The sequence below is a fragment of the Bubalus kerabau genome, chromosome 10 (genome assembly GCF_029407905.1).
Source record: "Bubalus kerabau isolate K-KA32 ecotype Philippines breed swamp buffalo chromosome 10, PCC_UOA_SB_1v2, whole genome shotgun sequence".
NCBI classification, from domain to species: domain Eukaryota; kingdom Metazoa; phylum Chordata; class Mammalia; order Artiodactyla; family Bovidae; genus Bubalus; species Bubalus kerabau.
Genome location: NC_073633.1, coordinates 28639987 through 28653649, shown reverse-complemented (window position 1 = coordinate 28653649; position 13663 = coordinate 28639987). Strand labels below are relative to the sequence as shown.

At 40.5% G+C, this 13663-nt stretch overlaps 1 pseudogene and 1 gene segment (V, D, J or C); both read left to right on the top strand.

The window, feature by feature from the left end:
* The first annotated feature begins 336 nt into the window (after nt 1-336).
* On the top strand, nt 337-1290 carry LOC129620457 (T cell receptor alpha variable 12-2-like). The segment is given in 2 exon segments: nt 337-409; nt 620-1290. Coding segments are annotated over 2 exon segments (462 nt in total).
* Nucleotides 1291-12870: 11580 nt separating this feature from the next.
* Nucleotides 12871-13389, top strand: LOC129621979 (T cell receptor alpha variable 16-like; annotated as a pseudogene).
* The last annotated feature ends 274 nt before the right edge of the window (nt 13390-13663 follow it).

Below are 13663 nucleotides of genomic sequence, written 5' to 3'. Positions count from 1 at the left end.
ATCTATGCTTCAAATATTTCTTTGATCAGAGTCTTGAGTCCACAAGATGGCAGTGTCTTCTCAGGAACCCTGCTAATGTATTCCTTCCTCTGTGTGTGTGTGTAAGAGAAAGAGAGAGTGAGAGAGAGAGAGAGAGAGAGAGAGAGAGAGAGCGGGGCAAAGTGGGAGGAGAGAGGAGGAGCTCGGTGGTGTGTTGCATGGGTAATGAAAAAAGTCTCTTTTGTCTTTGATAGAACAGGCTCTTTTTATGATTTCTAAAGCAGAAGAATTGAAATGTCTGAGCTCAACTCTTTTTTTTTTTTTTTTTTTTTTTTAGGGCTTAAAATTTGAATCCTCAGTGAATCAGAGGAGGAAAGAATGATGAAATCCTCAAGAGTTTTATTAGTGATCCTGTGGCTTCAGTTGATCTGTAAGTTTGGGGCATTTCTATGGGACCATAAAATACACTAGTTGGAGTCACTGTCCCTTCTAGGCTCATGGAGAAACATGAACACTATTTCCCTTAAATAAGGGATGGTAGAGGTGGGAGGCCTGTGAAAAGATAACTTGAATTCTGGAGAGGAAGCATCACTACCTAACCCACCTTCTCTGACTGAGCGTTCACTGTCTCTTTGCACAGCGGTGAGCAGCCAGCAGAACACAGTAGAGCAGAGTCCTGCGTCTCTGCCCGTCCCAGAGGGAGACACTGCCTCTCTCGGCTGCACTTATTCTGACAGCAATTCTCAGTACTTCGCATGGTACAGACAGTACCCTGGGAAAGGCCCTGAGTTTCTGCTGTACGTGTATGTCAACAAAGACAAAGAGGAAGGAAAATTTACAGCGCAGTCCAATGAAACCAACAAGCATGCCTCCCTGCGTATCAGAGACTCCGAGCCCAGCGACTCAGCCACCTACCTCTGTGCAGTGAGCACACAGTGCTCCCCAGGCACCTGCAGCCTGTGCCCAAACCTGCTGGGGCCCCGGCAGTGCCTCTTGGAGAGCTTAGGCTGCAGGGCACAGACATTCTGTTACCTCTCTAGCTGTAGATGAGGATTAAAAGTAACAGTGTAGAAGGTTTGATTGATTAGGGAAGTCTTTTCATAATTCTGAAAACAGTTGATTCTGAAGGGAAATTAAAGACAAGTTTGGTCTGAATGACTGAAATATTTTTCAATCTTCTCATTGTATTCTAGTTTTGTACCATAACTTTACTCACTGGAATTGGCATTATGATGCTTTTGTATATGACAATATTTTAATATGATAACTGAGATACTCCATCATAGTTCCTGGTACATTTTGCTCTTTCCCCATGTAGTTATTCAAGGTGTTTGATATTCATTGTTTTAGAAAATAATGGAAAAACATAAATGCAGAAGTCTTTTTTTTAAGTTTTTTTTTTTTTTTTTTTTTTGATGTGGACCATTTTTAAAGCCTTTATTGAATTTGTTACAATATTGTTTCTATTTTATGTTTTTTGCTTTTTGGCTGTGAAGCATGTGGGATCTTAGTCCCCAGACCAAGGATTGGAAGGCACACAAGTGGAAAGAGAATTGGAAAGTCCCCCTGCATTGGAAGGCCAAGTGTTAACCACTGGACCTCCAGGGAAGTCCCAGAAGGGAGTCTTAAGCAACTATTTTGAAAAAGTTGTAAGTCATGAATTATTTTAGTTATAAATCTGCCACCTCATCGTCACCCATCTTCAACTGCAACCCTATTGGTGGATTAGATAAGGATACATTTGATGGGTAGATGGAAGGACTAGCATCAGAAGGTGAGAACTGGTTGAAACAAAAAGGCTAGACAGTTGCAGGAATTCAGATCAGAGGTTTATGTTACCATTTTTGAGTAAAGGCTGAGTAGAACTCAAAGTTCCAGATGTGAGCCTTGTGGGAGAGTGCATTGATTCCTATGTTCTTGAGTGTGGCTGGGGATTGTAGAGAGAATTAGCTACAGCCATAGAATGTCCCACACCCACAGCAGGGTGTAGGGGTACAGATTTCCTGAGAAGGATCTCTGAGTAACCGATGTTATGGTGATGAAAGACCTACATGGATCAGTTATCAAAGACCATATGGTATTGAGGATGTTTTAGAAAATGTTGGTGAGAGAGCTGGGAATACCAACAAGGTTATGAATATCTGCCCTCTCCTGACTCACTCGCACTGTGGAATTGTCCTATAACTTATGCCAAAGTCCAGGGAAAATGTTTGTGATCTGATGGAAATCAATTGATGCTTTTGAACTGTGGTGTTGAAGACTCTTGAGAGTCCCTTGGAGTGCAAGGAGATTAAACCATTCAATCCTAAAGGAAATTAACCCTGACTATTCATTGGAAGGACTGATGCTAAAGCTTTAACACTTTGATCACCTGATGCAAAGAGTTGACTCATTGGAAGACCCTGATGCTGGGAAAGATTGAAAGCAGGGGAGAAAGGGATGACAGAAGACAAGACGGTTGGATGGCATCACGACTCAATAGACATGAGTTTGTGCAAGATCCAGGAGATGGTGAAGGACAGGGAAGCCTGGCATGCTACAGTCCATGGGGTCGCAAAGAGTCAGATATGACTGAGTCACTGAACAACAACAAATAGACCCAGGGAAAAAAATTAGAAGTCACAGTCGTCGTAAAGCTGAAGTAGTGGTTTGTTAGACATGACATTGTTTATTTAGTCCAAAGAGCGGGAAAAGCTGGAAATGACTAAGATTTTTACTCAGTTTTGTTCACATAGTCACTGACTCAAAGGATGTAAAAGTATAAAAGGCTACAGTCCACAGGGTCGCACAGAATCAGACACAACTGAAGCAACCTAGCATGCAAAGAAGGATGTAATCTAATCAGAATGTGCTTCAAATTCTCAGTCTGGAAACTTATGACTCAGAAATATTTCCAAATCATAGGAAAAGCACTTGAAAGGCAATGAGAAAGAGCATGAAATGTATTGAGCTCAAGATACTCGAATTCTCTTTCAACTTGTGTGTCTTCTGGTGCCACTGGAAAGAACCTGGTTTGTGGTGCTGGTCTGATTATCTGTTGTTGCTAATGAGTGACTTGATTTCAGGCTATACTCATATATATTGCAGGATAGGTTTAGGATTAAGTGAGGTAGCATATTGTCTTACGTTGACTTTTTTAACAAAGCCAAAGTTGGGATTTCTGTCACCCATCTTATTTTGAGAAAAGCAAGTTAAGTGGGGAGGGGAAGTGGGTAAAAATGAATGTGGCTGAGCTGAACTCTTGATCCAGCCTGATTTCATGGGGGTCTCTGGAGCATGAAATGCCCCACAGAATTGATCCCTCCCACCTTGAGTCAAGGGGCCATACAGCTGATCTTAGAATAAGGCATTCATTGGAGCATGGGTATACTTTACTGGAGAATGGTGATGTTTATTGGTGTAGATAAGTTTTCTGGGAAAGAGGGTAGCTATGAGCCAAGAATAGCCAACATTTGCAGCAGCTGGGAATTGGGTCCACTGGCCTGGAAAAGGGGGTCTAGGTTGAGCACCAGCAGTGTCCACTACTAGCATGGAACTCTCGTCATGTGAGTGCATTCAATAAACGGTAGACTTGAAAATTATTGTATTTAAAAAGTTAATTTCTTTCTCTATTTCTTGAAAGTGAAAGTGAGTCACTCAATCATGTCCAACTCTTTGTGACCTCATGGACTATACAGTCCATGAAATTCTCCAGGCCAGAATCTTCTTGTTAATTGGGAAAAGCTAAAAGTCAAAGTGTTAGCTGCTCAGTTGTGTCCGACTCTTTGCGACCCCATGAACTGTAGCCTGCCAGGCTCCTCTGTCCATGGAATTCTCCAGGGCAGAGTACTGGAGTGGGTAACCATTCCCATTCTCCAGGGGATCTCCCCAAGTTCTCCTAAATTGCAGGGATTGAACCCAAGTCTCCCAAATTGCAGGTGGGTTCTTTACCATCTGAGCCACCAGGAAGCCCTTTCTATTTCTTACCAATCTGGAAAAATTAAAATAATGTATGATAAAGAACTTAAGAGAGAAAAATTTTAAAAAATATAAAGAATTATTAAAGACTCCAGATTTCTTGAGAGTAGTAACCAAGGAACCATTATATTATTCTCTTAGATCTTTTGCATTTCCATATGAGACCATAAAGCATGACATTCTGCCACAACTTTGGTTCCAGGTATAATGACTCTCATATTCACAGTTGATGACTTGGTGCTTCAAGGTATGGAAAGAGATACCATCTCTACTTATTAATGACTAGTGTTACTTTGTTCTTGGTTTATACTTAAGAATGAAGAACTGGGTAGTGGGATGGACTTCTTATGTCATTGTGTCCCTGTTCTCCACAAAGTTTCTTCCTGAATGGGAGTCTTGGCCAGTAGTCTGGCCATGTGGACTTACCATGTTACTTGGCAGGCTTCTTTTTAGGATGAATGAGCAGGGAACTGCTTATTAACTTGTTTATTCCTCTCCTTTCCACCTAATATCAGTTTGAAGGTGGCTTAGCTCTGTTACTTCCCTTGTAGCTCAGATGGTAAAGCGTCTGTCTACAATGTGGGAGACCTGGGTTCGATCCCTGGGTCGGGAAGATCCCCTGGAGAAGGGAATGGCAATCCACTCCAGTACTATTGCCTGGAAAATCCCATGGACAGAGGAGCCTGGTAGGCTACAGTCCATGGAGTCTCAAAGAGTTGGACATGACTGAGCGACTGCACTTCACTTAGCTCTGTTAAGTACTCACAGGAAAAAACAGCACTCCAGGTGTTTTATTTCAACCTTAGTGAACATCAGGTGCCCACATACAGGCTAGCCTGCTATGCTTCTCACATGTAAGTCCAGGGAGACTAGTATAACTATTCCACATAGTGACCTTCAGTTCGTCCCCATGTGCTGTCCCTCCTGCCTTCCATCACACTTATCCTTTCTCAGTCCAGAATCTCTACAGGTTTCTAAGGAGTAAGTTTCCTTCACTTGCATGTCCAATAAAATCTCATAGTTCATTCTGGGCTGTGCTTTCTCCCTCTCTGTCTCACCCATCAGAATGCTCGTATCTACTTTTTGTCTTATGGGAACTGTTGATATATTTCATCTTTTTATTTTTTTCACATTATGGATTTAGTATCATCCTGTTTATACTTGTAAATTTTATCCCAGTGGGAAGTTTGGTGAGAAAGGAGGAGAGTACATATGTTTGATCAGATATTTTGAATCATATAAAATTTCTTTTAATATAAATTTATTTATTTTAATTGGAGGTTAATTAAAATATTGTATTGGTTTTGTCATACATTGACATGAATCTGCCATGGGTATACACGTGTTCCCCATCCTGAACGCCCCTCCCACATCCCTCCCCATCTCATCCCTCTAGGTCACCCCAGTGCACCAGCCCCGAGCACTCTGTATCATGCATCGAACCTGGACTGGTGATTCATTTCATGTATGATAATATACATGTTTAAATGCCATTCTCCCAAATCATCCCACCCTTGCCCTCTCCCACAGAGTCCAAAAGACTGTTCTATACATCCGTGTCTCTTTTGCTGTCTCGCATATAGGGTTATTGTTATCATCTTTTTAAATTCCATATATATGCATTAGTATACTGTATTGGTGTTTTTCTTTCTGGCTTACTTCACTCTGTATAATAGGCTCCAGTTTCATCCAAACCATTAGAACTGAATCAGATGTATTCTTTTTAATGGCTGAGTAATATTCCATTGTGTATATGTACCACAGCTTTTTATCCATTTGTCTGCTGATGGACATCTAGGTTGCTTCCATGTCCTGGCTATTGTAAACAGTGCTGCAATGAACACTGGGGTACATGTGTCTCTTTCAATTCTGGTTTCCTCGATGTGTATGCCCAGCAGTTGGATTGCTGGGTCATATGGCAGTTCTATTTCCAGTTGTTTAAGGAATCTCCACACTGTTCTCCATAATGGCTGTACTAGTTTGCATTCCCACCAACAGTATAAGAGGGTTCCCCTTTCTCCACACCCTCTCCAGCATTTATTGTTTTTAGACTTTTGGATAGCAGCCATTCTGACTGGCATGAAATGGTACCTCATTGTGGTTTTGATTTGCATTTCTCTGATAATGAGTGATGTTGAGCATCTTTTCATGTGTTGTCTTCTTTGGAAAAATGTCTGTTTAGTTCTTTGGCCCATTTTTTGATTGGGTCATTTATTTTTCTGGAATTGAACTGCAGGAGTTGCTTGTATATTTTTGAGATTAGTTCTTTGTCAGTTGCTTCATTTGCTGTTATTCTCTCCCATTATGAAGGCTGTCTTTCCACCTTGCTTATAGTTTCCTTTGTTGTGCAAAAGCTTTTAATTAGGTCCGATTTTTAAATTTTCATATAAACTTTCAAACTGATCATATGATTTGGTCTTACATGTGAAAGAAAATCTATAAACAGGATCAAGAAGTAAATAGAAACACAAGGGAGAACTGATTTCAAACTGGTACAAGTCAACTGAGTGCTCAGAAAGAAGGAAGTTGTTTTAGCCTTGTCAAAAGGACCCCAGCTGACCAGACTTTCATTTCAGCAGAGATTTCTCTGCTTAATTTTTTCAACATTAGGTTTCAGTGTTCTCTATGCTGAAATAAGTTGGGTAGGGAATTCTTTGCCCTTTAGAGTTGCATCTTATTATTAGACCACAAAAGGAGTGCTCCTTGAAAGCAGACCCTCTTTCCTACCTGCATGGGATGCTGATTGCTTTGCTGTGTTGAGTGTCTGTGGCAATTTACCGCTGTGTCCTCTGTGCCTACAGAAGTTCTTCTCTTTCCTGCTCTCCTGGCTTCACTCCTTCCCTCCTTATTGAGTTTATTTAAGTGTGCTCTTATTTTTCTCTCAATTCTTTCCAGAATCATTTATATGTGTGCTATATTTTCTTTACTGTTAGAATGTAGCTCAGGTTTCTCTGCAGATACTCCTCTGTTGACATTCTCCTTAGTGTGAGGTCCCCTTAATTTGGCACCGTATACCTGTCTGTTCTGACCATTGACATTGGAATGGGACTTTCCCTTTCTGCACATAAACATGTGGTGCCCAAGTCATTTTTTTTTTTATGGCTTTAACAAATATCAAAGTTGTTCACCTGAGACCGAGTCATATTTAGACTTTCTGACTGACAAATAAAATTGTTGTTTTTTTATTAATTTGCATTGATTAAATAATTAACATTACATGTTCCATTCTGATGTTAAATAAAAGTCCCTGATCTAGTTTACTCTTTCCCCTTTAGCACCAAAGGAATAATCTCTCCCCATCCCATATCTGCTATGACACTCATATCCATCCTTCCTTTTTTGAATGTGATGCTTGTTGACCACCTGAGTCCAGCAGGGAGCCCAATCACAGACTTTTAACATTTCTGTCATTTCTTTGCATTATTTTTATGTCTCCTACACAAAATTTTAATATTATTCAGATTGTCTCTGTATCTTAATAGGAAAATTTGCCTATTTATATTTGTGTTTACATGCATTTATTGTTCCAGCTAGTATTTTTAACTACTTGAAGCAGTGTCTTTGTTTGGACCAAAGTACAATAGACCAGGTGGATTATAAACAGCATGGATTTATTTGTTTCTCACCATTCTGGAGGCTGGAAGTCTGAGGTCAGGGTGCCAGCATGGTGAGTTTCTGTTGAGATCCCTTCTCTGGTTTACAGACTGCTCACTTCTCATTGTAGCTTTACATGGAGAGTAGAGAGAGAAGAAGCCTGTCTTGCGTCTCTTATAAAGGCACAAATCCCACAGCGAGGGCTCCACCCTAATTGCCTCTCAAAGACCCCACCTTCAAATGCAATGACATTGGGGGATTAGAGTTTCAACATATGAATTTCATAGCAAATAATGATGACATTTGAGATTACAGAATGCTCCCTTCTTGAAATTCTTTATTTAGATTTAGAGACCAAGCACTTTCTTGGTTCTCTTCCTGTTATCAGTTGCTCCTTCTCAGTCTTCTTTGAGGGTTTTTCTTTTATCCCCCTGATCTCTAAACATTGGAATGCCTCAAGAATTTAGTCTTAGAACTCTTTACTTTCTACCAACAATTTATTTCCAGCTAATTGCATCAAGTCTCTTGGCTTTAAAAACTATTTAAATATCAGCATTTATATCTGAAACCTACCTGGCTCCTCTGATTTCTGAACTTGTATATTAAATGATCTATCTGACATCCCCATTGGGGCATCTTCTTGGTATATCTCTAGGTGATCTCCGGATTTCCACCACTCCAGCTACTTCACCCTCCATACTTCCCAGCTGCTTTTTGTGAATTCATCCTCATTTAGGCAAAAGGCAGCTCTGTCTACGAAATTCTCTAATCACCTGGTCAGAGACCTTGAAGTTGCCCTTATCTCCTCAATTTTTCTCATATCCCCATTTGATCTGTTAGGAAAGTCAATTAGCTCTTTCTTCAAAGCAGGCCCAGAATTGATCACCTTTCACTTCCAACTCTGCTCTTACCTGATCCAAGCCACTCTCATGTCTTGCCTGGGGGTGGCAATAATAACCCTACGTGATCTCTCTTCTTTCCTTCTTGCCCCTCTTCAGTCTGGTCTCCACCCAGTGGAGTGGGCTTTTGAGAACATAATTCAGATCATGTGGCTTCCGTGCTCACAACTCTCCAGTGGTTTTTCATCTCACTGAGATGAAAAGAAGATTCTTACTACAATCTGTAAGACTACTCCATCTGGTTCCCTGCCCCTTCCTGACATGAGTCACTGTCTCCTCTTTACTCTCTCCACCTTCACCACATTTGATGTTGCTCTGACATGGCGATTGCTCTCCTGCCCTGGGGTCTCTGCAGCTCTTCTTCCTGTTCCTGAGTGCTTTTCTTCCAGGTAGCCACCTAGCTTATTCTTTAACTTCATTCTGGCCTCTGCTCAGGAGACAAGCTTGAAATATTTATTGCGGCACTTGAGGGTGGTAATAGTTGGGAAAAAGAAATACAAAGTGTTTCTCAGAAAATGAATTCAAAAGCTGTATTGCAAATCTATTCTACATTAAGCCCCTACATACAAATGAGTTCCATTCTGAGAGTGTGTGCACAACTCCAATTTGTTTTTAAGTCCAACAAAGCTAGCTTTGTCCAACTAAGCAATCGATTATATAGTAGTGTACTGTAATAGGTTTACAATACTTTTCACACAAATAATACATAAAAGACAAATACAAAAATAAAGAAAGCAAAATAAAATTACAGTACCTTGAAAATTACACCAGAAATGTGGACTGACTTAAGTGACTGGACATGAGAATGCATGTTTGCATCTTTGAAAGTTTGAAACTTGAAGGTTCGTATAAAGGGGACTTAATTATTATGAAGCAGTGTGTTAGTATCAATAGGTCATCAGGATGTATAACTGAGTTCCATAACTCAAGTTTCAAACTGTATACTATTACATATAGAGAGGAGAGATAGGTTAATAATATATTTATATGTCCTTTAAAATTTTGAAATGCGTAATAGAATAGAACACTTTATCTCATATCTCCCAAATTACTTCCACCTGTCTGTCCACCTCCTACTCTTATTTTCATCTAGAAAGTGTCTCTAATCTTTAGTCTACTCCCAACCCAATATCTCTACGTAACCTCTGATAACATTCCTTTCCATCATTTCCAGGAAAAAGACAAAGCGATTTTGTTCTCATTAATTTTTTGTCTGACTGTTCTCTGTTATAAGAAATGTCTCCTTATTTATGGATTCATTTTGTACTATCTCATGTGCCACTTTGTATATGAATACACACACATACACATATGTCCTTGTCTTTCCTATTATACTGCAACATCTTGTATGTAGACAAAGCTGAATTCAATTTTTAAGTTTTAAAGACTTAGAAAAAGATCTCACTCATAGAAAAACTTGGAAAATTTGTTGTGGACTTATTTTGAAATAGATTGGAAAAATCTCATTCAACTTTGAAGATGCTATTTGACAAAATAGTTTAAGATAGTAGTTTCCATTAACTGACATTTTGAAGAAGGAATAAGTTTACTTAAAAAATCCCCACCCAAGCTGACAGGTCTTTTGTTCCTGATAATTTGTAGATTATCCCCAGGAGAGAATGGAGGGCTGCTGCTGCTGCTGCTAAGTCGCTTCAGTCGTGTCTGACTCTGTGCGACCCCTGAGATGGCAGCACACAAGGCTCCCCTGTCCCTGGGATCCTCCAGGCAAGAACACTGGAGTGGGTTGCCATTTCCTTCTCCAATGCATGCAAGTGAAAAGTGAAAGTGAAGTCGCTCAGTCATGTCCGACTCCCAGCGACCCCACGGACTGCAGCCTATCAGGCTCCTCCATCCATGGGATTCTGCAGGCAAGACTACTGGAGTGGGGTGCCATTGCCTTCTCCAAGGGGCACTCTAAGCTACTCCAAATGACAAATTTTTTTCTCAGCATTTGACAAGAATCTTGGTGAACATTTAAATTAGGGTTTCTGGCAGTTAGGAAAACATCTGAACTAGTCAGATGGGGAACTGGGGCATCTCCATATACTCATCTGTGAGGAATATCTGTTGCTTTGAGTGGTGTAAAGAGATGATTCCCCAGCAGAACTGAGCATCAGATTAGGGCCATCGTATAACTAAAAGTTCAAGAAGAAATCACATGCATTACCTATCTAGTTTTGATACTCATGACTAAAGATTCTAAAATATGAGCCTTACTGTCATTTCACAATCATTCCAATGATTTCTACCTTCTATTACACCTCCATTTCTCTCAGAGACAAAAAAAGAAAAAAGGAGATGAGAAGATGAAACAGAAGAGAAGTAGTGCACAGAAAAGAGAGAAAAGAAAAGAGAGACTGGGGAGAAAGAAACAGGAGACAGCTACTTGAATTGTGGCCCCTACTTCATAGTTACAGAGCAGAATCAGCGTGATGTACTTGCAAGGTGAGTGGGGAAAGTGCTGGAGAAGAGCAGAAGGGAGGTGGAATTGAAGTCAGGTGGCCATCATGTACATGTCCTGCTTCTCTTCCATCAGTCAAAGTCTTGTTGGAGACACTGTATTTTCTCATGATAATTATGTCTGAGGTTTACATAATTCTCCTAATTTTATTTAATTATATTTGTTCCCTCAAGAGGATTCAATACATAAGCAATGCATTCAGTGAGATATTCCTTCTTTGTGAAAGCTTCCTTGTAAATGAATTCTCAATCATTGAAAACTTTGTGTACTGATTCTTGGCTAGGGAAATTGGGTCACTGACCCTGATCATTTCTTCAGACTTTATTTTCCCCAGATGAAGCCCTTATTTTTCTCTGAAGTATCCTTTCCCTTTCTTTACTCCTTTCTGACATGTCTGATTGCTGGGGCACTTTAAGTGGAGGCAATGCTGTGAGAGTGAAAAGCCTAGTTATTTCTATACCTGTGATCAGCAATGTCTTAGGCAGTAGGGCACTGGTCTCAGCAGCAGTGCCAGTACCTTGCTGAAAAACTAGCAAAACATGTCTTTGCTCTCCGATCTCATTGTACTCCTCTCCATTTAGGACAGATGGTACTCAACCTGCTACTTTCTTCTCGGCTATTTGGGGGCTGGAGAGAAGACTTTCTCAAAAGAACTAGCTTCCTTAGAGGTCCACTGATCTCTGCATGCAAAGCTTTCTTCACAACCTATAGATTTCCGCTCTTTATCCTGGAGTTCCTTGCTATTGACCCTAGATTTATTATGAGCCCCAATGGAATAACTCACTTGAGCTCTGTTGGCACAGCATTGGCTGGCTTCAACAGAAAGCTCCTTGGCTAAACACAGGGGATCAGGAACATTTTAAATCTACCATCTTTCTAGAATTGCCTTCTTTTTAGTTCAAATGATTGTTACTTTGTTAATAAACCATTTATAAAAAAAGACTGTAGATCTAAAATTCTGAAGGCCCATTCCTGGTGTGAGGAAGGTCAGAATCAATGATGATGAGTGGAAAATAACTCGGTATGCTAATGTTTAAGCATTTCGTTAACAAACGTATACAGAAGCTTAAATTTCTATGAAGCCTGATCTGCTAATATTTTCCTATACTCTTTCTAACTTTCATGCTTAGAAAATTCATGACCATCCTAAATTTATCAAAAAATAGCTATTACTTAAAATTATTAATTATCTATATTTAGAATTTATTTCAGAGAAGGCAATGGCAACCCACTCCAGTACTCTTGCCTGAAAAATCCCATGAATGGAGGAGCCTGGTAGGCTGTAGTCCATGGGGTCACTAGGAGTCCGACACGACTGAGCGACTTCACTTTCATGAATTGGAGAGGGAAATGGCAACCCACTCCAGTGTTCTTGCCTGGAGAATCCCAGGGACAGGGGAGCCTGGTTGGTTGCCGTCTATGGGGTCGCACAGAGTCGGACACGACTCAAGTGACGCAGCAGCAGCAGCAGCAGCAGAATTTATTTAATAACAGATGCTAAGGTAGACGTCCAAATTTATTTGTTAATCTCTAGACAACTCTCCATTTTTGAGGGCATGTTTTATTGAATATACCATCTTTTTCCTATTTTTTAATAACTAAATTTTAACAAGTAGCTTGTATGTTTGGACTTTCTATTATGTTCCATCGACGTCTGGATATTTCTGGTTACAAGCTTCTTTACTTAACATAGCATTACACTTTGTCTTACTAACTGGGGGAAATTCCTCTCCATTCTGTTTCAGAATTGGTCTTCCTGAAGCCTGAGATTACCTGCAGTATCAAATTTGGCCTCTAGAGGGAGATGCTACACAACTTGAACTCGATAGAAAGCCAGAAAGCCACCAGCCCTTTGAGGAAGAGCTTTTACTTTGCATGCCCTGTAAACCCACTCACTGCTCTGTCAGGGTGTCTGTGTGGCTGAATTGTTTCCAGGAAAAACCTGCAGAAAGGAGCCTCCTGCTTCCTCAGAGCTCAGACATGAAGCGTGCCCTCATCTCAGTGCTTGTGGTGATATTCACACTTGGTGAGTAAAGTCTCTTTTTATTTTATCTTACTATGGTCTTCTGATTCAGAATTGGCTTAACAAAATATTTTGCTCTGTTTGCAAGTCAATCCCTGACCCAGAATTTGTGTTACAGGAGGAACAAGAGCCCAGACAGTGACTCAGCCTGAGAGCCACATCTCTGTGTCTAAAGGGGCCCCCCCTGCAGGTGAAGTGCAACTATTCGTATTCCGGGAGTCCTTTGCTCTTCTGGTATGTCCAGTACCCCCAGAGAGCGCCTCCAGTTACTCCTGAAACAGACCTCAAAAGAGAACATCCAGGGTTTCACCGCTGAGCTCAACCGGGCTGAGGCATCCTTCCATCTGAAAAAACCCTCGGCTCAGGAGGAAGACTCAGCTGTGTATTACTGTGCTCTGGATAACACAGTAGCTGGCTTCACAAGAAAAGCAGCGCACAAACCCCTTACAGAAAGCATTTCCATGTTCCCTATTTGACCACCGTGGGGCATTGTCTCTCTAGAGACGGACACTGAATTTACCTCTCAGATACAGAGTTGTCATCAGTTGTCAACTAGCTGTTGAAATTTTTTAAAAGGGAATTCTCATTAGCTACTCTGTATAAGTTAATTTTTAAATAGTAAGTGTATTTATTTTAGATATTAGTACCTGGAAAAATACTTCTGAAATAAAACTATGTAACAGCACGAAAATTCTCTTCTTGGCCCAAACGGGCTCCCCAGGTTTAAGGGATACAGTCCCATTTCTCCGA